The sequence below is a fragment of the Populus nigra genome, chromosome 8 (genome assembly GCF_951802175.1).
Source record: "Populus nigra chromosome 8, ddPopNigr1.1, whole genome shotgun sequence".
NCBI lineage: Eukaryota > Viridiplantae > Streptophyta > Magnoliopsida > Malpighiales > Salicaceae > Populus > Populus nigra.
In genome coordinates, this window is record NC_084859.1 from 16,871,954 (window position 1) to 16,896,571 (window position 24,618).

At 33.2% G+C, this 24,618-nt stretch overlaps 3 protein-coding genes across 10 annotated transcripts; all 3 read right to left on the minus strand.

Moving 5' to 3' along the window:
- Positions 1 to 846: 846 nt before the first annotated feature.
- Positions 847 to 3,556, minus strand: LOC133700856 (small ribosomal subunit protein mS33). 3 transcript variants are annotated; one of them, XM_062124558.1, is made up of 3 exons: positions 3,414 to 3,556; positions 3,028 to 3,259; positions 847 to 1,325 (listed from the first exon to the last, which is right to left on the minus strand). In XM_062124558.1, exons 2-3 carry the CDS (start codon positions 3,252 to 3,254, stop codon positions 1,229 to 1,231), a joined length of 324 nt encoding a protein of 107 aa, XP_061980542.1. In that variant the 5' UTR covers positions 3,255 to 3,259; positions 3,414 to 3,556; the 3' UTR covers positions 847 to 1,228. The 3 variants fall into 3 exon arrangements, with proteins under 3 accessions (XP_061980542.1, XP_061980540.1, XP_061980541.1); XM_062124556.1 differs by having other exon boundaries at positions 3,371 to 3,520; XM_062124557.1 differs by having other exon boundaries at positions 3,349 to 3,458.
- A 1,671-nt stretch (positions 3,557 to 5,227) lies between these two features.
- Positions 5,228 to 11,788, minus strand: LOC133700544 (protein PLASTID TRANSCRIPTIONALLY ACTIVE 14). 5 transcript variants are annotated; one of them, XR_009843431.1, is made up of 13 exons: positions 11,634 to 11,774; positions 11,345 to 11,545; positions 10,958 to 11,095; positions 10,589 to 10,714; positions 10,224 to 10,352; positions 9,265 to 9,354; positions 8,996 to 9,146; positions 7,565 to 7,674; positions 6,983 to 7,054; positions 6,471 to 6,576; positions 6,160 to 6,360; positions 5,693 to 5,853; positions 5,228 to 5,609 (listed from the first exon to the last, which is right to left on the minus strand). XR_009843431.1 is itself a non-coding variant. In XM_062124106.1 (13 exons), the coding sequence occupies exons 1-13, from the start codon at positions 11,688 to 11,690 to the stop codon at positions 5,531 to 5,533; spliced, it is 1,497 nt and encodes a 498-aa protein (XP_061980090.1). In that variant the 5' UTR covers positions 11,691 to 11,788; the 3' UTR covers positions 5,228 to 5,530. The 5 variants fall into 5 exon arrangements, 3 of the variants coding, with proteins under 3 accessions (XP_061980090.1, XP_061980088.1, XP_061980089.1); XR_009843430.1 differs by having other exon boundaries at positions 5,693 to 5,861; XM_062124106.1 differs by having other exon boundaries at positions 5,693 to 5,735; positions 11,345 to 11,539; positions 11,634 to 11,788.
- A 1,253-nt stretch (positions 11,789 to 13,041) lies between these two features.
- LOC133700335 (vacuolar-sorting receptor 6-like) lies at positions 13,042 to 18,996 on the minus strand. Of its 2 annotated transcripts, XM_062123834.1 has the most exons (13): positions 18,372 to 18,987; positions 16,650 to 17,342; positions 16,482 to 16,570; positions 16,214 to 16,283; positions 15,513 to 15,596; positions 15,338 to 15,414; positions 15,115 to 15,196; positions 14,858 to 14,940; positions 14,657 to 14,720; positions 14,412 to 14,540; positions 13,829 to 13,932; positions 13,590 to 13,707; positions 13,042 to 13,486 (listed from the first exon to the last, which is right to left on the minus strand). In XM_062123834.1, exons 1-12 carry the CDS (start codon positions 18,688 to 18,690, stop codon positions 13,591 to 13,593), a joined length of 1,911 nt encoding a protein of 636 aa, XP_061979818.1. In that variant the 5' UTR covers positions 18,691 to 18,987; the 3' UTR covers positions 13,042 to 13,486; position 13,590. The 2 variants fall into 2 exon arrangements, with proteins under 2 accessions (XP_061979818.1, XP_061979819.1); XM_062123835.1 differs by lacking the exon at positions 13,042 to 13,486 and having other exon boundaries at positions 13,587 to 13,707; positions 18,372 to 18,996.
- Positions 18,997 to 24,618: the final 5,622 nt, after the last annotated feature.

Consider the following 24,618-nt stretch of genomic DNA (forward strand, 5'->3'; position numbering starts at 1 on the left):
GATGGAACCTGTTCTTGTGGCGATTATTGGTGAAAAATTGACCTCAAGCAGCTTTACAGGGGCCAAAGTATTCCCATATTCCTGTACATGTATATCGAGATAATCCCATAGGTTTCCACCCTCTGATATTTTGATATTTTAACTAAAATCTATTGTACCCTCGACAACGTGAAATATAGAGGAAAATCAAGCACAGAACCTGTAGTTTTTTAGCTCTTCCTCAAGACTTGTCAGATATTCTAGTTGAGTTACAGAATCTTTGGGGTTTACTTCTATTTCCTTTCTGCATTTTGAAAGAAAACTCATCTAGGACAACACTAAATCGGAGGTCAGAATCTCACACCCCAAATTTTCATCTATGAGCAGATCTCAAGTCCTTCTGAACAAGCACCAGGAATCCGGAATGTGCATTCAATGGTTGCATGGAGAGGAGAATCTTCCGGTGGTGTTTCTCACAGAGAGAACTTAATAATCATATGTTTCAGCTAAAATGAAGAATATGGAGAGGAGAAACTAATCATTTAAGTTAATTTTGGTGCAGGCTCATTCAAATCATTTGTAATTCAGGAAATTTCTGCTTGAAGCCTCGTCAACCGCATCTCTATTCTTTGTGCCACACAGCATAGAGACTAGCAAATTCCTTCCCTTGCTTTAGGGACTGGCTTGTCATGTTGACATCCTTGAAATCTTAAACCATGAAAAATCTTCAGCTTTTGTTTTATCTCCATTGCTTTTTGTATTTCACCTATATATTTAAATCAGTACCAACATTTTATTGAGCACTAGCTATCTAAAAGTGCAAAAAACCTTACGCGACTCAGAAGTCAGAATAAGTCTTCCATCAAATGAGGGGAAAACACAGAAGGATGGAGTCTTATTTAGTTTCTCCGCGCTGTAAATTTAGCCCTGAAGTAAGCTCAAAGAAGACGTTCTAGCTTAACTGCTAAAAATAGAGTTCGAACTCAAATTCTCTATCCTCTTTTTAGCACCTGCACTGCAGAGTCACTTAAGACAAGCAAGAAGTGTGCGATTCCATAGACAACATTAGATGGGTAGTAATGTTTTTCCGCATCAATGTACGCCCATTTTCATAGAAAGTACTCTTCCCCAAATAGTGGACGCCGTGCGAGAAAAGATGGCACAGGCATACAAATCCTAAAGTTGTGACAAAACCAGAAAATACTCTTGATCAACCACTCAATTTGATTCGAAAAACAAGAGAAAATCATCATTTCCCCTTATTACGCTTCACAGCACCCTTCCCTTGTCCCTTCTTGGGCGGCCCCTTTCCACGACGCTTCAAAATTTCAAGTTTTGATAACCGCCTAGCAAAGCATGATAGAAAATGATGTCAGAAAAAGATGCAAGATTTAATTCAAATAGCTACTTAAAGCTGATATTCTCACAAGTGCTGTGATCAATCATCTCCTAAGGAAAAATGCAGTTTGGTTGAATGCCGGGCAAAGAGAAATGAAATGCCAAAGCTAACCGATGTCTTTATAAACTCACAAGAAAAACGAAAGTCTACACATTATAGGACTGCAAATGACATTCTTTGAATGATAATTAAAAATTCATGTTCAGAACTGATCACCTCAACTAGTTTGGGATTAAGGTTTGTTGTTGTTAATGTTCACAATTGATCACCTAAAAAATACGCATAACGTTTTATCCGCAAGTAGTCTAATTAAGAAGTAGCTTCTCTAAAATCAATCTATTACAAATATCGATATACCTGATCTGAAATTTTACTGCCATTTTTATGCAGTTATTCAAAACAGTCACAATAAAGTGATATACAGAAGCCTTGGATTAATCATAAATACATGTGACATCAAGAAGATGATTTTCAGAGGCTCAGGATTGATTTTTGGTGGTCAAGAAAATCACTTCAGATAAGACTTTAAAATTTAATATTCTTAACATGGCATAAAACTTTCTAAGACAACTTCTCTGAAAATGCTTGAGATAGAGGGACAATTCAGCATTTTTATTATCAGAGATGAATCGGTTCCATGGTACACAAGTTTTATTAGTCCAATGGCTATGATCTGCCAAAGATTAATCATGACAGGATGTTAATGTCTTTTCAATATCCATTCAAGCAAATATTGTTGCTCATGAAAATTATCCCCATGTGTGAAGTCCCCGGTATGGGAAAACAACAAGAAATTTCAATGCAAAAACATCTTATAGAAGGTAACTGCTACAGAGTTTCAACTTAAGCAACCTCTTTGCTCTTTCTTTTGCCCTCTTCTTATGGTTATCTTCACAAATCTTTAATATTCTTCTAGCTAGATAAACATTTTGCATTCACAAGAAAGATCTTAAATCTCATTTTTTTCTTGCATTATGTGCTCAGTGTTCAATTTATTTAAGGTTAGCTATAGCATACAATTTACACATCTTGGACTGATACTGCCTGAACATAAAGATCAGCAATTCATCTCCATGGAAGGAGAAATGACAGTCCAAAGTAACTAAATGCTTTTGATCAACATATTATGTTTGCCTTTTGGCTGACTCAAGCAGTGTGGGAGACAGGCAAGATGACTCAGGATATATCCTACGTTTGAGACTTGGAAACAAGCAAGATTAATCAAACCCAAAACGTTCATGGTTTGCAATGCATGATCGTCCTCAACAAAGTTAGCATGGTAAAACACAAAGCAGCACTAATAAGACATCCTTCTAAATACAGTTGCCTGTCTGATCCTATAACACACTGTTTCACTCAAGAGATTATGGCCCTTTATTATTATTTTCTTTTCAAAGATCCACTTAGCAATCTAAACGAGTAAATCCAGTACCGCATTCCCTATAAATACAATCCCCTTCTCCCTAAACACAAATGACAAACCTTTCCAATAACATAATTTCTTAACTAAATCAACAAAACCCACTTGAAAATCACAAAAAAAAAAAAAACAGAAACCCAACAATCAACACATCAAAGCAATCAAACATCAAGTGGGAAAATAAAGAAAAAACGAGGAGCGAGAGAGAGAAGGGGGAAGAAGTGATTACTTTTCTTCGCGGCGATCAATGTTAAGAGGGTCATCTTTCGTGATATCATGAGGGTACCATTGTGCCACTTTTTCACCAAAGAGTTTCTTTCGCAAAATCTTGTGAGGAGATCTTAGGCCAGTTGGGTTAAGTACGTGACCAAATATCCTCGCCCTCGCCTCCTCCACTCCTTTGGTCACAGCTACTGCCAATAATTGCTTTAGCCTACCCCCTCCACCGCCACTCATCTTATCTAATTAATTTAATAAAAACAAAAAATACACACTTTTTAGTCACTTCCCTTAGAGAAATCGATGTTAAATGAATAAATACAGAAATTACTTTCGGGTATTTCAACAAACACCTGGATTGCAAAATACGACTATGAGAGCGAGGGAATTGCAAACCTGAACCGGGTATCAATTAGAAATTACAGCAAGTGATTCGATAATCAGGGACCGCCACACATTATCAAAACGGTTGCAACTGAGGTCCGGTAAACTTTAGGCCTGGATTTGGCTTTCAGGGTCCATAATCCATTCATCAGCCCATTTCTTTTCTTTCTTTCTTTTCCAAAAACAAAATTTATATCAATTTTACCCTCAAAGATATCTAATGTTTTCAATTGCATCCTTCTGTCACCCTCCCTTCTGAACACAATCCGTTAATTGCCCACATTGCAACTACAAGATCTAAAGATTTGTTAAATTAATATATATAACACGTGAAAAATAAAATTATTGTAAAAAAACTGATAAGTTTTGAGTTTAAAAGGAATTTAATTTTTATTAGTTATTAATTTTATCTTAGAATTTAATTTTTTTTATTTAATGTTATTAATTATTCTACTAACAATCAATTCAATTTGAAATTATAAGCTAGTATCAGAACTTTATCATCTCAACACTCAACTCAAACTAGCTACATTGATTGATTAAAGAATGTAAAAAAATAATATATGATCATGATGGATTTTGTTTTGCATTTTGTTAGATATAATGAATAATATTTCATGAATCTTTTGTTGATGTCATGAAACATAGGATTTTAATTTATGTTTAATGCAATTCAAATATAATTTGCTATTTTTATTTATTTTATTTGATCATGATGATTAATATTGTAATTATCACACACCCTAATTAGCTACCACTAACAATTTTGTACTTGCAAAATTAGCTTTTATGTTGTGATTCTTTATCCAAACCCCATGTAATTGACAACGATCTAGCATCATATACAATGATCATGCAGTGACAATTTTTTTATTTTTAAGTAATATGAACTTTTTATTCATTAAATCTAAAATAATAATAAACTTGTAAAAATTATGACTGTTTTGTTGATTTTTTTTAACCAAAACTGGAAGATATAAAGTGTTATAAATTTATTAAAGTTAAATATCCAGAGTATAATTTTTTAAAATATAGAGGCAAAGCAAAAAAAATAAAAATGATTAACTATAGGAGGCTTGATGTAATTATACTATATAATATAATATCTATTTTTATTATATTTTTCATAGATTTATTATTCTATTTAATAATATAGATGCGTAAAAATGATTGATTTCTAATTTTTTATTTTTTTATTGACCTCATAATAAATTTTTATTTTTTTAAAAAATGTCTCTAATGAAAGAAAATATTTTTCTGTCAAAACAAAAAATATACATAAAAAATAGAATTTTTTTTATTAAAAAGAAATATCTTTCCTCTTTAATTTAAGTTATTAGAATTTTTATGAATCATTTTTTTAAATTTTTATTAACTTTTATTAATAAACCATTCTACTACTAAAAATACAATTATTATGAAAACAAAAAAAAATTATATGAACGAGAAAAGATAATTTTCACTAAGAAAATGTAATTTTTTTTACATAATCTTAACTATTGTGTTTCTAATGAATATTTATTTTAATTATTATATAATTAAATAAAAATAAATTCTGAAAAATGACACGTAAATACACAAACATTTTACTAGCATTTTATGTTAAAATTTGCTCTCAAAGCTTCCTTGCTACCCCCGCAGCTACAACTCTACTAATTTATATTTTCAAATTGAAAACAGATATTGGCCCACACAAGAGATTATTAAGGTGATATTCCGAGAAAAAGATTCGTAAAAAAGTGTCAAATATTATTACATCCAAAATTAGGTCAAGATAAACCGACTTCCCCCTCTCTTGTAGGCATTTTGAGTTGGTTTCTGATGGATTTTCTGCAAGCAAAAGTTTGTCAATTGCATCCAAAGGGATCAAAGCATGGTGGTATACTCTGATAAAATCCAATATTGAGGTTGGTTAATAGCTGCAAATGCTAATTACCAATCCCATTTACATTCATGGCCTGAATCCAGATCGAGACATAGTTGCACACATTGTTGATCATGTCTGAATACAGGAACATGGACGACTGCAGCGCATGAAAAACAGTTGATGAACTATGCTTTCGCCATTTGGTGCATCAGAGATGTATAACAAAATTGTCATGACTCATTTGGAAAGGAAAACTCCATGCTTAAAACAATATGCGCTCTTGATACATTTCCAATGCCTGGACGACCTTCTCAATAAGCAACTTCCGGTGCAGTCTATACCTGTGTAAATTCAGATTATTTATTTGAAACGAAAAGAATTTTGAAATCAAATGTACAGAGAACAGTATCACATAAAAACATACTTGATTGCAGCTTCAAGGGTCCTCGTCGCTTCTGGCATAGAATCTGTTATGATTGAGAAAAATTATCTTCAGAATTAGTTTCACCGAGAAAAGCCATGCTTGGTACTAAAATCTTCCAGTACTGAAGCTGGTTCAAGATTTCAGAACAAGGAATCCACAATCTGAAAATCTGAAATTTAATAAGTTCTATCAACTGAACAGACCGAAATGAACAGAATATCCCTGAACATTGTGCATTCGGTCAATCCTCACACATTAAGTATCAGTCCAATCATTCTACTGTCACGACTTGAGGATACTGTCAGATAGGGAAATCTAGCACTTAAAGAGAAGACCAACTGCTCCAGTCCTTTGAGAAATTATTTTCAGGATGATAAGCACATAAATTTAAGATATTTTGCAAAGCAGAAAGGTGGCATAAGAATCCAATTGGTGCGAAGCATCCATAATTAGCTTCAATAATTTACCTAGTATTTTCAGGTCTTTCTTAGAAGTTGTAGGAAATTGTGCTAGCATCTTCTGGCATTCTTCTTGCAACTCCTTCACAGCTTTCCTTTCTATGCTTGGGACAGGAGGCAGATCTCCATCTGACCAAGTGGGCAGCGTTCTTGCTGCTGCTATAACAGCTCCATCAACAAAAGCATCTCCCTCTTTGGATAGCAGACCTGCTAGAAAATTTTCATCTCAATATTTTTGATAAAGGGCTAGAGTTCATTCATATAGATGATAAGTATAGCAAGTTGATGCAAGGAATTCGTGAAAAATACACAGCCCGTACTGTTATGACAATATTCTTCAGGCAGGCCAGATATATTGAAGACTGACAGGAAAGAATCCAAATGTATGCGTGCATTGCCAGAAAATCGGATTACATCCCAAGGATTCTGAAACATGACAGGATTTTGTGTTAATTCTTTGGGCCATTGAGGCCAAAGAATGACAGTACAGGATTATAATTTGAATGACTAGCAAACATACAAGAATAACTTTAAGAAAAGAATAAAAGTAACCACCCATTACTTTAAAATGTTCCCTATAATTTGAAATACAAAGATCCTGATTCAATTGAATGCTTCTGCAAACAATTCCCACATGACTTCACATAATCGAAACAAAAAAGAACTTTCTCAAACAAATGGTCCTATACATATGCTACAAAAATATCATAATAAGCAAATGCTAAATCTAAACCAGGATTTTGGTGGTTTGAAACAAAAAATTCCCATGCCCATCATGCTGTAAACTACAGTATAACTGTCTTCATTTTAGATGGAGCTAAGGGCAAATTACCACTGGTGATGAAAAACCATATCGTTGCATGAACATGTCATTCTTCTGTCCGCTCATGTAATTGACAGTCATCTGTACAAAATTTATGAAACCAACAGGATCATATCCATACTGGAGCAAGTTAAGAACGCACATAATTCTATTCTCTAACTTGCAAAAAACGTATCAAGGAGAAATGTTCATAAGAAGTTAACTGAGTAACCAATTCGAATTAGACAATTAAATGAGTATGAGCTGTGACCATAACATCACACCATGCTTCTATTTACAGAAGCTGCTACGACCTTTTTACAACTTCATCCTATAAAAGAAAATCTCAACATTTAGTAATGTTCATGAGTGGTTGTACTAAGATTTTATCCAATAAAAAAAGCAGTAATACTGAATAAGGAATTATAACGATAGCAGAATCTTAAAGTTTCTGAGCAATGAATTTCTCATACCCATGTAATTCCAAACACAGTTTCTAGCATAGTTTTTCAATTTCCAACAATAAGTGTTGTGTATGCATTTCCATGATGGAGATACCAGACCAATTTAAGAATAAAAATCAAAATTTAGGACAAATATACAAAATCGTACCTCTTCTCCTTTCCTTATCTGTTGCCCTGCATTTATCATAACCTCAAGCATGCGATCCTTGAATCGCCAATGGAAAAAACAGTTTGGCTCAAAGGAATGGTTTAGCATGTCTGCAAAAGATCACTAGATTTACCTGGCGTAGATATTGGAGAAATTGACAAAAGAGCCAAAACACTAGTGTTCTACAAAAGGTGATGGAGATATAAAGGGAAATCTGAATGTGGAGGATGTAAATACTAAAATTTAAGGCTGGAATTCAGGAAAAGAGAAACATCAACTGATCCCAAGAACAAGTCATGGAACTTTCGACCAAAAATAGTTATAACATCATTACTTTGCAGCACATATTCTCCATAAACTTCTCCATGTAACTTACTATAATCATCTCATTGCACAAAGATTGTATGTTCTATATCTCATTAAGAATTGGCGTTAACATTATGGTTGATTGTATGAACAGTTCTTAAACCGCCAAACATTCTAATTTTGAATCTTCAACTGTGAAAATTTTAATGTGATACCTTTAGTCTAAATTTTGTTAAGTTTTGCTGATGTCCCTATGGAAGCAAATTACAATGTGTCACTTGTACTAGATACCACATTAAACTTTTGCAAAATACATAGAAGTATTACAATGGGAAATTTCAAAGTGAAAAATATCTGAAAGATGGCTTATACAATTGAACTTTAACATTAGGGGAAAAACCGACATACATTTTACTTGACATATTGTTCAAGAAGACATGCCATTCTCTTAAACTTTTCTATGAAATATGTTCTCTTGGATGCTATATGACTGAAAGAAAGAAAATTTGAAAATAAAACCATATTTTCAGATTTTGTCAATCTACAGGTATGACTCGACTTCTACCAAAGTTATATTGGCTGTATTAATTTATTTTTCCTATGAAGAAGATGCTGTGGAAATATTGCTAAGCAAAAATTAAGTGCATCCTCATTTTGCGGAGATTAAATGACAGGCTTAAGTAATTTCTTTGTTATAAAATAAAATATTTTACATTGCGTGCATATAATACTGGAAATGGATTTCAAGCACCAAAAGCAATAATGCACCTCATAATTTTACAATAAAGGTCAACAACATACGAAACGGTGGCTTCACATGTTGCACGGGCTGATTTCTCCCCTCTCCAATGAAGCAACTAGCTTAAATTTAAACTGTACTGTGTAAATCTGATGATACGAAGGTAATTGAAAGTAAAATGGTTTGGTATTTAGTGTACAGGAAACATAGCTTGATAAGCCATTTATCAATATTAGAGGTGTAACCAATCTGTCAATAGGTGTCCGTGGGAATCACAGGGATATGTTTAATGCAAACAAGCCTCTGTGGTTATAATTTTGTAATGGTATTCCAGTGTGCTATACTAGGTAATATACTCAGTGCAGTGTTAAGAGATAGAAGCTTACCAGCATAAGGAATCAGCATATTCGTATCTTGAGTTAAAGCACCGACCCTTATTTGCATGTTAATGCACCGTGATTGTGCCATACTAACTGCCCAAATAAATTTCTCAGGATCACGAGCAAGGCGCTTTATTTTGAGTGGAGCACCAGAGTGCTGAGTGGTTTACATGCACAAACAAGTTGTTATTGATGGGATAACATTTTGGCAGTTTATATGATGAAAAAATGATAAGCAACAGCATTAGATCTTGTCAGAAAGATGTTTTTTATACCCAATTCTTTTCCCAAAACTCCAAGGCTCGGAGTTGCTGTTTTCTCATAGTTGATGCAAGATTCTCATCCTGGAGCTCCAAAAGGTCCTCCTGTAGCACACATTTGGAAATAGAAATGAGAAACTTGGTTACTGATGCTTTTGTTCAGCAAAAAGCTTACACAGAAAACACGTAGACTAGGAACAAAGCAATGCCAACTGACCTTTCAGAACAATGTGACTCCAATTTGATAACAATTTCATTCATTTTAAATCTTACCATTGAAAAAGTCTGTACTGATAGTTTAGTTTCAAGTGCTATTAGAATCAGATGTCCCTTGACAATAATAAGCGTACAGGTAGCTAACTCACAAGCTTTGGTGTGGCTTAAATGACAATATAATAGAGCATATAAAAAGAACTCCACAGGCCAAGAACAAAGAGATTGACCCTTTGAAGTTTTAAAAGATGCTACAATAACAAATTAAAATTTGAATTGTAAATTATAGCAAACAAAAGAACTTAAAAAAGTTTTAAGCCATAGCTTTCTCAAAAGATTGTATTGTACGTGCTATCACCTTGAAGAAACATCAGAGATAAGCATCAATGATTCAAACAGACATTTCATTTGCACATTAAGCACGCGCGTCAAAAATCAATTTGAGGAAAAGTTTGAGGCATGGGCCCTAACATTGATTAGAGTGAATTTCACTCTCATTGCCTCTGGCTGAGGCTCAGCTTTTTAGTTGTACTCCCAAAACAGACATTAGAACTCTACGTGGACAAATCTTAGCACAAGTTCTATCAAAATACAAAAGGAAGACCTTGGCAGTAGGTGATGCCTGGAAGCGACCAATTCTGGAAGTAATTGCTGGTTTAACTAAATAAAGGGCATCAATGAATAGTAGAACAAATGGATCATGAAAGCTGGAAGTCACTGTCTTTGTTGCCAATCATGAATAATGGAACACTTGCACACACCTCTGTTGCTAGAAGCAAGCTGGGGCACTCATCCGCACTAGGTAAAAAGTCACTGTATAGCTGCCAAAAGTTATCCTCGCAATCAAATGCAAATAAAAGAAGACATGCTAACCGCAGGTCCCAATCTGTCTGGCACAGAGAAATACCTAATATAAGTACAAGGAAAGAACACACAGAAAGAACAGAAAGATAAATGACTGTCATAAAGTAAGTGAATCATCCCATCAACCTACTGAATGAATGAAAGAAAGAATAAACAATAAGCAGTGATCATAATGGAATAGAATGACATAAAAATCATCAATGAAGGATCAAAATAGCATTTAAAATTAGAAAATAAAACCCCAATAGCATGGAAATATTACCTCTGGATCTGTTGAGTTAATAATATCAAATATTGGATGACCCAATGGTATTATATCTGGAAAAAACATCCATGGGAGCTTCTTACTTATATTCAACATCAACTCTATTGGGATTTCCATAACCACCTGTTCATTCAATTACAGAATCACACATCAGAAAACTCACAAAGGGGAGTCCATTTCAGAATTCAGTGGAAGAACAAACCAAGATCCGAATACATTGTATTGGAATACACACAGTGACAAGTTGATTGATAACAGATACAAAGCAAGAAGTATTCACACGCACTGCTGCGTGGAAAAAAGACAGATAGCGTACTACTGCTACCAATTAGATTATAACAATTATGATGAAATGAAGCTACTCACCCTTGCACGGCGAAGTGGTTCAACATCTTTGGCAGCATAAACTCCGAATCCATCTGGCCCTTCCTTAAATTCAATTCCATAAGCACGCATACTTCGAGCATACCCTATCCTATAAAAATCAGGGTCTGCTGGTTCCAACTATCACGAGAGGGGAACACCAAGAACATTTCAATTAAAAGGGCTGCTTTGAAATATTTGCCAATTAGAAGAGAAGTGGAGGGAAATAAAAGAAAACAAAAAATACCACATCATAGAATCTAAATTTGTATGCTTTCTAACAAAAATAATAAAATAGGCACAAAGAAAAGAAATTCAAGAACAAATCATTTAACATTTCAGAAACCAAAGGGAGAATAAGAAATGAAGAAGAAAGTGAAATTGGGGTACCTCAGAGTCAGACTCTTCTTCGACTTTAGGAGGTTGAAGGAGAGGATACGAAGGTATATCAACTGAAAAAGCTTTAATGGGTCTGCTGACACTAGTGGTAAGATTAATGCTGTTTTCCCTGTTTCTGAAGAATGAATATCTGGGTGGTGGTCTTGCTGTCCATCCATGCTGTAATAAAACCTCCTTATCTTTACACTGTTTCTTTCACATAAACATGGCTACAAGTCAATTCATAGAAATAAATAATACATGAGCAGCAAAGACAGAGAGAGAGACAGAGAGAGGGGACCTGGGAGATGGAGAAGCAGTGAGCGACGTGGTGATGTAAAGGAGCAGTAGAGGCCATTTGCTCTCAAAATGCTGCTCTCACTCTCGCACTAGAATAGATATGGCATGTCGTGCTCCTGTGCTGATTCTTTCAACTTATGTAAAAACGTTATCCACTTTTCATTTCTTCTTTTTTTTCAGCCCGTTCTCTTTATTTTCTTTTAATTATGACTTACGAAAAATATAATTAATTTTTTTTTATAAATAACCTTTGACAAAAAATAGTTTCGAAGTATTTTTAAGAAGCAACTTTTTTTTTTGAGATAGATATATTAAGTTGGAATTCTAATTTATATTTTAAAATTTATATTTTTTTATTAAATTAAAATATTGACTTAATAATTTTTAATTTAATTTAAAAATTATTTCTAACAAAAAAAATTAATTGTTTTTAAATGAGTTCAAAATTAAAAAAAAAGCTTAAAATCATATCAAAAGGAACATGTAAGATATAAAAAGTATAATTATGGGGAAAAAAAGAATATATTCAATCATATATTTATATATAGCTTATTTTATAATATATATATATATATAATATAAATGTTTTAAATATAATATTATAGATTTATAACCTCGTTAAATATATTTTTAAATATATTTTTAAGTAAATTTCATTTTTAAAACATCAAACTGATTTTTTTAAATTATTAATAGTATTACTAGAGAGTTATATTTGAGTGTTTTTTTTTATGAAGACAAGGAAAGTAAGATTTGTATAAGGTATTATGCGTGGAAAAACAAAAAAGTGTTTTCCGAAATTAAAAAGAGAAGAACACTTGATTTATGGAAAACGATTGTTTTTGTTTTTGTTCGAGATTTTTTTTATAGTTCACCAAACATGAAACATGGTCTAAACCGATTTGCAAGAATCATACTAAAGGAAAACTAATTTTACTAAGCTTGCCTTATTCGAAGTTCATGTGAATTTAGTAAAGAAGATGAGTGGGAGGGGGTGTGTTTTCATTTTCATCAATGGTGCTTCTACTACCCTACTGCCCACTGGTCTGCTATACTTTGCAGAGATGATGTTCTGTGTTGATTCTTACTAATACATTGTAAATAAACAAAGATTCAAGCAGCTCTCGTAGCTCAGTTGGTTAGAGCACCCGTTTGAGTCCAACTCTCAACGAGAGCATTATAAAATTTAGTTAGCCTTTTTCCATGGGGCATGGATTTTACTCTTTCTATCTTCAGGTACAAATATCCCACAGATTAGGGATTAGACTGAGGATTTCGTTCTGTCGTGAAAATTCAGCCAGGTAGTCGTGATCTGGCCATGAAAGGAGGCGCTATCTGCTGATGTTTGGTCATAAAATTACTTCAGCTTCACAGTACTGCCAACAGGACATTTAAGCAATATCTCAATATGGCAAATGGCAAAATATAGTCCCTATTAATTTATAGACTACAGAACTTTCCTTTACACGGCATCAACTATGCTCTGCACATAGCAACTGTTGAAGGGTCTTAAAGTTCTTAATACAGAGCAGCATCTCATTTTTACACATCCTTCATCTATTTATTCTTTTCATCGTATATGTATTAGTCACCTTTACGTGTTCTTATTCATCTTTGGAGCAACATGTTCATGATCTCAGCTATTTTTCTGTACAGTAGGAAAAAATCACCAGATTCTTCTATAAAAATGAAAAAGAGTATTGTTCTAAAACCGTATGGTAGCAGGAGAACTGGACTTCTCTCTGCTGTGTATAAGAGCTGCCATTTGTTATGAAAATTTACATCCAGTAGCAACATTATCCGCCCTTCTAATGGTATCATTCTTCGCAAGACTGATTGCTTTAGTTCTTGTATCTGTGAATAGAAAGCAAGGTGAGGGGTTAGGTTGCAGAAAATTTTGAGCACCAAAGTTAGACAAATGACAGAATATGTAACCACCGAGAAAAGGACTTGTTACCTTACACCATTGTGCCATGCCGTAGTGGCTGGGCTTCGGTTGAAGCTTCATTGTTCTGGTTGTTGTCAAGTGGCATGTATTGCGACATGATAGCCATAATCTCCGAGTCCATGTAAGACTGCAATTGGAAAGAGAGAATGTTGGATGATTACATCATTTCTTGCAAGTAAAGATACAAATCAATAACCCAAGATAGACAAGAAAAAGCTGGTCCATATATTGAATGCATGTGGACATACCCGAAGCCTGTATTTGTAGAATATATAACCAGCAATGCCAGCTCCAGTCACAACAGCAAGGATCACAAGGGTGAGGAACCATCCAAATTTGGATCCGCTTCTTTCTGCAGAATTGACAAACAAAGGTCAAAATATCTCACAGGAAATAATTGATGACAAGTTTGCCTTCGGTTTTACTTGATTAAACTTGGATGATATTGCTGATTGACTATCTCATACTCATAGCATTTTGTTTCCAATCATGGAAGTTTTGATGAAGCATAAAGACACCACTCAGAAAGGATTGCTAAGTAGCAGAAAAACCTTCTAATATAAAATTAATCAGTATATCGAAGTTTAAGAAAATGAACCTGATAAGATTAATACCTAAACAGTGGATTCAATGGAATATTGCTGGGGACAACTGAACTTAAACGAGGTAATGCGAAATTCAACATTCAAATGAAAGAGCCAGTTTTACTTTGGAAACTATAAATAGAACCTCGTCATTGACCGGCTTCTATATCAAATCACAGATGCCATTAACATCTCCTGCAGAAAAAGAGGTCATCTAAAAATTTTAATCTGAGATTGTTTCTCTTACCAATACAAGCATCTTGCTCCTTTATATAAATGAGGTTCCCCTTACATTTGCACTCATATTCACCCCACTTATTCTTACAGGAGCAACCATCACATTGGCAAGCAGTGTGCGCGGTACATTCATCAATATCTGGTGCAAAGTAGAAAACTATTAGGAGAGAAATATTTCACAAGATCAAAAAAGTTGCAGATGGAGAGTGATATAATGAAACAGTTCCAATAGTCAATTTGATAGAAGAAAAACACCTTCGCATGTGTGACCATCCCCTCGAAACCCTTGTGGGCATTGGCAACCAGATAGCAGGGAGTTCTGCTCAGCATGGAAAGGGATGGTGTCAAGATGGAACGAACAAAGTTCAAGGGTAGTTATTAAATTTAGAAAAAAGAACTATATCGACAGGGAAGAGGATTAGTGTAATCAGAAGACGAAAGATAATATCACTGAACTGAGCAAGCTGAGAAACTTAATCCATGTCTTGTTTCTGACCAGCATCCTCCGTTGTTTATTGCACACCTTCCAGGTCCAATAGCTGCCAAAAGAATTGTGTGAGTAGCCTATATATGAGTACAATTGTCTATTTCACATAGGTAAGAAGGTTGAAAACACAACAGAAGAAACAGAATATCATTCCTTCACTGAGATTGTTAGACAGGGACTGGCACTTCCAATCTTAATGAACGTATAGCCAAGGAAAAGAGCCTACCTGTACAAGACACATAACCATCTCCTGCAAACTGAACACCATTCACAACTGGACATTCACACACCCTTCCCCGAAATGTGTCCTGAACAAACTCAAGATCCTACTATTAGTGAAACAAAAAACACAAAGGACAGCAACAAGTTATATAGAATGGTTTAACCAGGCAATTCTTATGCGGGGATCGATAAAAAAATCTCATATTGGAATACTTCTTCTGTATTACCTTGCAAGCGGTCGTGTTAGATTCTCTGTCCTGCCAACAGCCTCCATTCCTTTCGAGACACTCGTTAGTCTCAAGTTCTGTCAATAAACATCAAGGAAAAAGAGAGAATTTATCAGCAATTTCCCCTAGTGTGAAGTATCAATCTTGAGTGAAAGACAGTAAATGTCTCAACAACCAGAACTTAAACAAACTGGAGGATCAGTGGTCTCCTTAAATCCAGAACATATGGCCTTCAGCACCGCAGTCCTCTCCAATTTTCCTACAGAAAGAAAGTTAAGATAAATAAAAGACTCATAATGCCATGATATATATACAACTTCTACGAAAAGGATAACAAGGTTAGCTGTAAAAGGTATCCCATTTCATAGAATATTTTGGCAATAGGCGAGTGAAAATCAGGGAATATAGTGTCTTTTCCTTTAACTAAAATTAAAGTTTCAATAGATGGGAAGAAAACTTAAATAACCAACAAACATCGGAAAAGGAAACAGAAATCCAAAACATCAAGATTCATGAGATAAGCCCATAGGAAAAAAATTATATAACCCTATGCATATGGAAACACTTCTAACGAAGAGTGGGCAGGGCAGATCATGATTAACCTGGTGCCCCTAGAATGGCCAGAAACATAAAATGGAGAGGTTATAAAGAAATTAATGCAATTTAAAAGCATACAAATCATCAACTGGGGTTTGGATTACGGGAAGTGATCTATAAGATCTAAAATCCAAAATTGAAACAGTGAATCAAATTCAGTGTTGAAACCGACTTCGAAGAAAGCAGAGCTACATAGCAAACCCAACTCTTTAACATGCTTAAACACAATCTCCCACTACTTAAATGCATTTCATTTACACTCTACAATGGAAGACGAACCTCGGTATTGAACATTATTAATCACCAATGTTGGCAAGATGGAAACGTCACCACGAGATCCTCGTCCTACCTGAATTCCATAAACCAGAATATAAAGTAAGAGCCGGCGAGTGTTTTATATGTCCAGACACAGATACATACAGAAATACACAAGCATGCAATTAAGGGCAATGTATTTCAGTTTAGAAAAGAAATCTGTAGTGGTGCTATTTGAAGGCCGATTTGGACTGCAGGAACGGAAAATTGCAAACCAAATGACAAGTATGACCTGCAGTTCCTGCTCAATACTGAGCACTTCATTCTCCACATCAGCTTCAGGATCACCCATGCATTTTTTGATCTTCTCAACAGGCAAATCTGCATCCATAGATTGTAATCATCACAAAACTAATGCAAGCAGGATTCTGTAAATACTATACTGTAGAAAAGAACTCACCAAGTGATTTCAAAACATCTTCAGCACATTCTTTGCTATATCTCTTGTTCTTCATGGAACACCTGAAATGGAAATCTGTCACATAATCCCACCAAACCCAAGACCTTCCACTCTCATTAGCAACTCTATGGACACAAAGCTGCCTCAAGTTCTCAAATACCACGTCCTTCCCCTGATATCCCACCCCAAAATCCTGTTCTGGATCAGGAGCACAGTATCTTCCATGGTTTATGCACTGAGATTTGCATTGACTGCTAAGAATGAAAGCCTGAGGACAATACCAAGTAATATAGTGTGGAGTGAATAGAGTGTATCCCCCTCTTTCGAGGATCTGAGCATGACCTTTGAAATTCTTCACAAAATCCATCTGCTCATCACATCGAGCACCACATTCGTCATTGCTGTTCGTCCAAAGCTCATACTCAACTCTCTGATCAGGATGGGGCACTGACTCTCTCCAGTCCAATTTTATGACCACGTCTTCTTTATTCTTCAAGGCTTCCTTTAAGCTCTCTCCAAATGACTTCTCTATGAAAGCTGATGGGATTCCAATCTTCTCTACATACCCGTCAGCGTCATTGCTCACCTCTGGAGAATCCATGGTTATTAGAGTCTCGTCTATGTTATCGGCCACGAGCACTGCTGCAGCTCCAGCTTGTTGAGCATTCCATGCTTTCAAGGCAAAGTAACACTCTACATTTTCAATAAGAAAAACAGAAAGATCAACATTTGATTTCATCAGCAAAAACTATTACAGAAAGCTCAAAACCTCCAGGATTTGTGAAATCCAGCGGGCTTGATTGAGCTTATCATCATTGAACTGTATGAATTCAAATCTTTGGGGGAATAATCATCAATCGTAACATTTACATAAGATCATATAGTATTTTAAATCATCAATTTATATAAGAATTGAAGCCTACAGAAGGCAAGAACAAAGAGAATAAATGGAAAAATGAAAGTAAATATTTAATTAAACATAATTAATGGCGGTTCTATATGGTGACTAAAATATTTATCAAAAACTAAGAAATGAATGAGAATACTCCTCCTTTTTATCTCACAGTTGATCCAGATCAAACAGTCAACCTATCGAACCTCGAAGTGAACAGAATGTGGGCCTATGTTGAAGCCAGAGAGCAAAATAGAAGGGTATAAAACAGAGGATTTTGACAACGAATGTGGAACTATTAGTTGCTTCAAAACACATGGAGAGAAAAGCAAAACAGTAATCTATTGTCTTCCCAATAACTTTCACCAAATTCAAATAAAATCAACTGCAATAAGCAAACAACTAGATTCCAATGCATTACTAAAAACTGAATATGCCTTTGTAAGCTATTCATAAAAACAGAAAACAGCTAGCCATTAATGCTGACTCCATAATTAGTGATCCATCAATCAAATCCGTAACAAATTAATCTCACTGGGCTAATAAGAAAGTTGAAGAGAAAGAGAGAAAGCAGAGTGTGTGAGCAAAATCAAACAAAAACCCATTTCATACCAGGTTTACTAGCTACTCCACGAAAGAGTTAATCAAATTGTTAACGAATCATTAAGCAAATCAATAAAAAGATTGATTACAGGCAGACTGAAGTCAAAGTCAAAGGAAATCCATGAATCAAATTCTTAACAAAGAAACGAAATTTACACAAGATTAACATCAATCTATGAAAACTAAAGAGGCAAGAGAATAATCGTGAGTAATATATTTATTTATACCTCCACGGTCAAGAAGTAGGACAGTTGGGCGAGAGCCTTTAGACTTGAAGGGTTTACCACCATCAAAAGCCTGACAACCATAAGCTCCTTTATCTGGATACACAACAGAACCAACCAAGTAGCCACCATAATCTGGTATACCAAAGTTACCTATTGCACTGTCATGTTTTGATATCAAACTCAGAGGAGAAAGCACTCTTATGTTACTCTTCTCTACCACAAAATGACCAAACACACAACTCTTCCCTATAAATGTTATTACAAGAAACAAAGACACGAGTTTCTTCAGAGAAGCAGTCATGCAAGTGATCATCGCCATGATGATCAAGAAAGAATATTCATACAAGACTAGCTACAAAGCTGGTTTGGTTTATGATCAATCCTTGTTGAGAATAAGAAAGAATCAGACAGAAAAGAAAGAAAGAAAGAGGGAGAGGTAGACAAGGAAACGGGGAGGACGTGTGGTGTGAGCGAGAGTGGACTTTGCAACGGTCTACAGTTGGAGGGATTCCAAGTTAAGTTTTTTGGAGTTTGGTGTAAGAATCTTTTCGCTTACTAGTTTAAATAACAAAGGTGTATTTTAGAGAGGAAGAGATTTATTGGAAAATTGAAGGGTACGTTTACTTTAACTTGGAGTCGTCGTATACCCCATGAAAATGAAAATAACTCTAACGTAAAGGGTACAACATGAGAGTAGAAGGAAGGAAGGAAGGAGGGAGGGGAGGGGGAATTCGAGTAGTATAGACAGAAGGGGCTGGGAGCTGACAGAGTTAGCAAGACCTACCTTCTTTTTATATTGCGTGCAACTACTTGGAAGTGAGAGCGACTGGAGACAGCGAAAGACATGTTGAATATCATTTGAAAACCAGTTATTGTTGTTGCAGTTGTATTTTATTTTTCAATTTGTTGGATTGATTTCTTCAATTTTAAGGTAAAGTGGGATTTTTTTCAGCAATTTATTCTTAATTAATTATTAGGTACCAGAAATTTGCAACTGCTATTTGGGGGTTCTACATAGGCAGCGAGTAAGTAGAGGAGGCTTTAATATATATATATATATACACTGCGGTTAATAATACCTTTCTATTTGTTGGAGGGATAATAAAATTCCCAAATGAAATGGATTCGCATACATATATTAAAAAAAAAATATTGTTCTCCTATAATCCAATTGTTACATCAAGAAAAGAAAGAGAAACTTCATCATTAGATAAAAACGTACATTTAATGTGATTATTATTTAAACACCCGACATTTGCATGAAGAATAAAGGAACTGTTTTCCAAAAGAAAAATGTGCAACTTTAAATAAATTAAAAGTTGAATTTTGCTCCTATTTGATGTAATTCTAGAATCCAGCAATGCTCGGAAATAGAGTTATTAAGTGTTGAGTGTTTAATTAGAAAACAAGTAATCATATGTTCAAAACAGTAATTCATTATTTAAAGTTGATGGAGCAAATAGTTGGTGATAGAAATTTGATTCTTGCTAAAAAAAATTATTTTTTATGGGGTTTAGAAATCTCCAATGATTAACTTTTTAATAATAAATTATAATAAATAAGATAATAATTAATTATTAGATTTTAGGAACCATAATTAATGTTTGTTATTAGTTTTTACATGATAAATATTCTGAGGATGTATGATACGAGAATATAAATATGAACATTTTATCTGGATAATTTAAAGAATATTTATAGCTCTAAACTTTATCATTTTATTGAAAAGATAGAGAGTCATTTAATTTTAAAAACTTTAATGAATAAAATATCTTTACATAATATTAATATTAATAATATTGATTAGTAAGAGAGTAGCAGTATTTCAATTTTAAAGGTTGTTTTTTTCCGTGCTGTTTCATCCAAAAGTCATGGTTTTTAAATAGTTTATTGCACTTCTTACAATAATAATAATAATAATAATAATAATAAAATACTTTGTCACTCAATACTATAAATATACGTCTTTGGTTGTTCTTTTTTATTTTTTCTCTTTTACACAAAATTCAACTAATTCCTTAAAGATTATTTAATTTGTTTTGCTATCTGAACTCTTTAAGACCTTTCTATATATGATCTCGGAGCTGTATTTGTCTTAATCCAATAACCACTTTGGTAGATGGAGAAATAATTAATATTTTAAATATAATGTTATATATTTACATATATATTAACAATCTTTGAATTATTATTTTAAATTTTTATCACTTGACTGGAGAAGGGGAAATTTAGTTTTTTTAATCTTTGAATTATTATTATTATTTTCAATGAAGGCAACATGTGGTGTGCAAGTGTTGGTTGGCTTAAAATTAGACCCAAAAAAATGAATAAAAAATTGGTTTATTATTATAATTATTGTTTATTATTAACGACGTTATTAATATAAAGCTTACGTTAAACAAATTATTAGTGTAGAGGACTCAATCCACCTTCAAATTAAAGGCAACGCTTTATAAAGTTTGAGGGATTTCTCGGTTTGCATTAAAAGTTTTAGACATCATTTATCTTCCTGAAAGAAGCCTTCTAATGAAAATATCCACATAAGACCATAATACAAAATATAATCAAACTTAATTAAACACCCTTCCCTGTTTACTAATCAGAAGCTAACAAATCAACCAAAATATAAATTTATTAAAGAGTACTGTACCCATACGAACAAATCAGTATCTCTAAATATGAGAGAATGTATGCTCAAAATAATTAAATTAAAGAAACGTCAAAATAAATAGGATATTTTTTTGGTAGTGATTGTAAATAAGCATTTTTTCTCTCTTTTAGATTGAAAATGCATGTTAATTATCAGAAAATTAAAAAATAATAATGAAAACACCGGTAGAAAATATTCCAATCGTTGTTTACTTATGGAAATTATTTTAGTAACATTATAAAAAAATAATTATTTGATGTGAGATACTATAAATTACTTACATGAAAATCCCTTATCTACAATTTTCGCCTGCAATTACTAGTGTAAGTTTCCTTGTCTTGATTTTATTTCTTATCAAGTTTCACTCCACAAAGTAAGTAAACCTATCCATTTTTATTCTAACTCATTTATATTTTAAGTTAAAATTTATTTGTAGTATTTGTAAGTTATTTGTATATTCTAGTATTTTACTTATTTTATGACGATAATTTTATTATATTAATATTTGATTTGTAATTTAGGGATTATTTGAGATTTGAAGATAATATATTGAATTTGTCACTTGATAAAATTGATTATAGTTTTATAACTTGGATGTGTTAAAACTAAAAAAATAATAGGTAATTTAATGGGTACCAATAATTTTTTGTTAATTTTATAGTTAAGTTAAGAGTCTGAAAAAATTTAATTTTTTATAGAATCAATAATAATTAGGGTATTATTTATCCAAGATAGTATAATTTGACAATTAAACTTTAATGAACAAGTCTTTTACCCGTATGGTTAAAAATGGGTTTCTTTTAGTTTATATTTCAAGGCCTCAGATGATTGATTAATTGAATTGCGTGTAAATTGATTAGAATATTCATAATTATTAAAGAAATAAAAAAGAAGGTTCCTCTTTTCTAATTTACTCAAGACCACGTCTTCATTCTCTTTTGAATATGCACGTATCGTTTTTTATCCTTCCTTTTCTTAAACATTCAATCAATGAGACATTCCATAAATGAGAATATGACGAATCTGCCATTTTCTCCCTTCCTTATTATTCAAGATTCTTCCATTCAAATTCACTATACAGCAAAAAATGACATAGTGGCACTCAACTAGTCAAATCATGAATTGGAAGAAAGGAGTGGCGGAGAAGCTGCCACGCTCAATCTTCTTCTTCTTCTTCTTCTTCTTCATGTATAAATGCGTGTGTGTATCAATGGGAACTTAGCCTGAATTAGCTATAGCCTATATGTGTATCAGGGAAATGCTTTATCTATTAATGTTCCTTTCATACTAATATCCCAATACGTGATACCTTATTGTTATATAATTTAGATTTTGCGGAATATATATGTTATAGATTTCTTCAACTGATCAGATATATGTCCATTTCCATCATCGAGAGCAGACTCACTGGGCTCCGAGCTGAATAAACAGGCTGTTAATTCTCGATTATATTAGAACCAAACAAGCTAAAATAATCAGAATTCAGAATTGATGTTTCATTGAAGCAAGTTATGGATACACAACCGTTAAGCCATGATACTTCTATGAGTTATAGATTTACCAGTTCTTCTTTAAGCTTTCGAAACCATATAAAACGCCTTGTCAATGCTTAATTAAGTCGAGAATCTCAGGGTCTGTAATGGGTAATTTGAAAAAAACTGGATGCGGATAAACATTATCTGTGCAGTCTCGTATATACACTGGCGGGCGGCAGTCTGCAAAAAGGGCCGCATAGGAGGCTCGACCTCGACGTGGATGGCAGTACCGGATAGGATCCAAAAAGGGACCCATTTTCTGTATTTCTCCTTCCGAAGTCCTTTTCTCAGACAGTGAATGCAGGGAAGAAAAACAAGAAGAAGGAAGAAGGAAGGATTGAGGTAATAGCTACGCAAGTTGCAATTATTTTCAAGTTAAATGTGCACTACGTCACTCCACAAGATATTTATTACAAGAGAAACTAATTTGTATGGGAAAACATTGTGACGCGTTGCACCGAGTACACATTTATAGTTCTCAACTTTTTCTTGTTTGAATTTTTGCATGTCCTGTTTATCCTGTGAGTTGTGGTTAAACGTGTTTGAAAATTGTTTGTATTTGTGACATGAAGACGGGGAGGAGTGTTCACATAGTCTATGTTGATTTTTTATTTTTTTTGTCCTTTTAATTTTAGATTTTGGATGAAAATTTATTCTTTACATTTTAGTTCTTAAACATGAGACATAAGAGGGGAAGAGGTTAGAAAATGAAAGAAATAACTGGTTAATTACATTTCAATAATAAAAAAAATTAATTTTGATGTTAATAAATTTTATTTGATAATAAAAATATTGTTGAGATATTTTTTTTATCCACACCGGAAAAACTAGATCGGGGCTTTGAAAATTTTTTATTCAAAATAATTTTTTTTATTTCTTTACCGGTTAAAAATTAATTGGTTTGAGGATATATATATATATATATATATATATATATATATATATATATATATATAAGATGTTTTTTTATATATTTTTAAGGTAAAAAAAAGTTAAAAATAAATTTATTTTTTTTGTTCCAAGATGTCATAACCTAACTCAGGTTGTCAGAATCTTATCAATAAACAACATGCATTTGATTTTTTTTTAATTAAAAAAACAAAGGGTTACCCACCCATTTTAAACAAAAGAAAAGGGTTGGCCAGACGTTTGCATGCTTTTAGTATTTTTTTTTAACATATTCGTGTTAAAATTATCAAAACATAGTTTTTTTTAATTAAAACTTGCTTTTATAATCTTGATAAGTTATTGTTTAAAAAAAAATAGAATTTTTGGTTAAAAAAAAAGCTAGAAGAAAAGGAAGCATATTGATAAAATAAAAGGGTTTTAATTAGAGACATACTCCCTTTTTTATTCCAAATCGTCCAATTTTTTTAATTGTTTTTGTTTTTAATCAAATAAAAAACATAGCACAAAAAAGCTATTTTTTGGTAGAGAAAAATCGTTTAATAAAAAAGGGAGGAGTTATACTAGAAAGTAATTTAAATTATTACTTTTCTTACAAATAATTTTTTTATTGACATATAATTAAATTAAAAAAATCTAAACAGTTCCTTGCTTAACGACATCAAATATTATATTCTCATGTTATCTCTCATCTTTTTATTTAGCATATAGTTAGGCTAACAGTTATTTTAAACATTTATTAGTAACATGACAATATTTCTCATTGTTAATTTTTTTTTTTTTTAATGTTAGAAAAGGCGTTAAACAACGTATGTACATGGCAACTTGTCGCTGTGCATGCCAGCCTCATGCACTTTATTTTATCTTATATTTACTGCTCTAAATACAAAACAGTTACAGTTGGGCGGTTAGGTCGTTGTCTGAATTTATTAAAATACCATAAAAAAAACTTTATATAAACAAAAAGATTACGCGTGGTATTAAATTCGATAAGCCCGTTTTATTTAACTAGGTTAAAACAGTGGCTACGTCACGCCTTACCTGGTCAACTAAGCCAACAGTTGACCTTGATGAATTTGATCTGGTAGAAATTCCTAAATACTTTATTTATTTATTTTTACGAAAAATGGATCAAGGAGAGAGCCCGAAGAGAGGT

Coding starts and splice junctions, on each gene's coding strand:
- LOC133700856 (XM_062124558.1), bottom strand. CDS start 3,254: ATGAGTGGCGGTGGAGGGGGTAGGCTAAAGCAATTATTGGCAGTAGCT. Junction 1,326..3,027: donor ATTGATCGCCGCGAAGAAAA/GTAATCACTTCT, acceptor ATGCTTTGCTAG/GCGGTTATCAAAACTTGAAA.
- LOC133700544 (XM_062124104.1), bottom strand. CDS start 11,690: ATGGCCTCTACTGCTCCTTTACATCACCACGTCGCTCACTGCTTCTCC. Junction 11,096..11,344: donor AAGAAGAGTCTGACTCTGAG/GTACCCCAATTT, acceptor CTCTCGTGATAG/TTGGAACCAGCAGACCCTGA. Junction 6,577..6,982: donor ATGGTTTTTCATCACCAGTG/GTAATTTGCCCT, acceptor GTCATGTTTCAG/AATCCTTGGGATGTAATCCG.
- LOC133700335 (XM_062123834.1), bottom strand. CDS start 18,690: ATGGCGATGATCACTTGCATGACTGCTTCTCTGAAGAAACTCGTGTCT. Junction 16,284..16,481: donor GTATTGAGCAGGAACTGCAG/GTCATACTTGTC, acceptor TATGGAATTCAG/GTAGGACGAGGATCTCGTGG. Junction 15,415..15,512: donor TCCAGTTTGTTTAAGTTCTG/GTTGTTGAGACA, acceptor GTTTATTGACAG/AACTTGAGACTAACGAGTGT.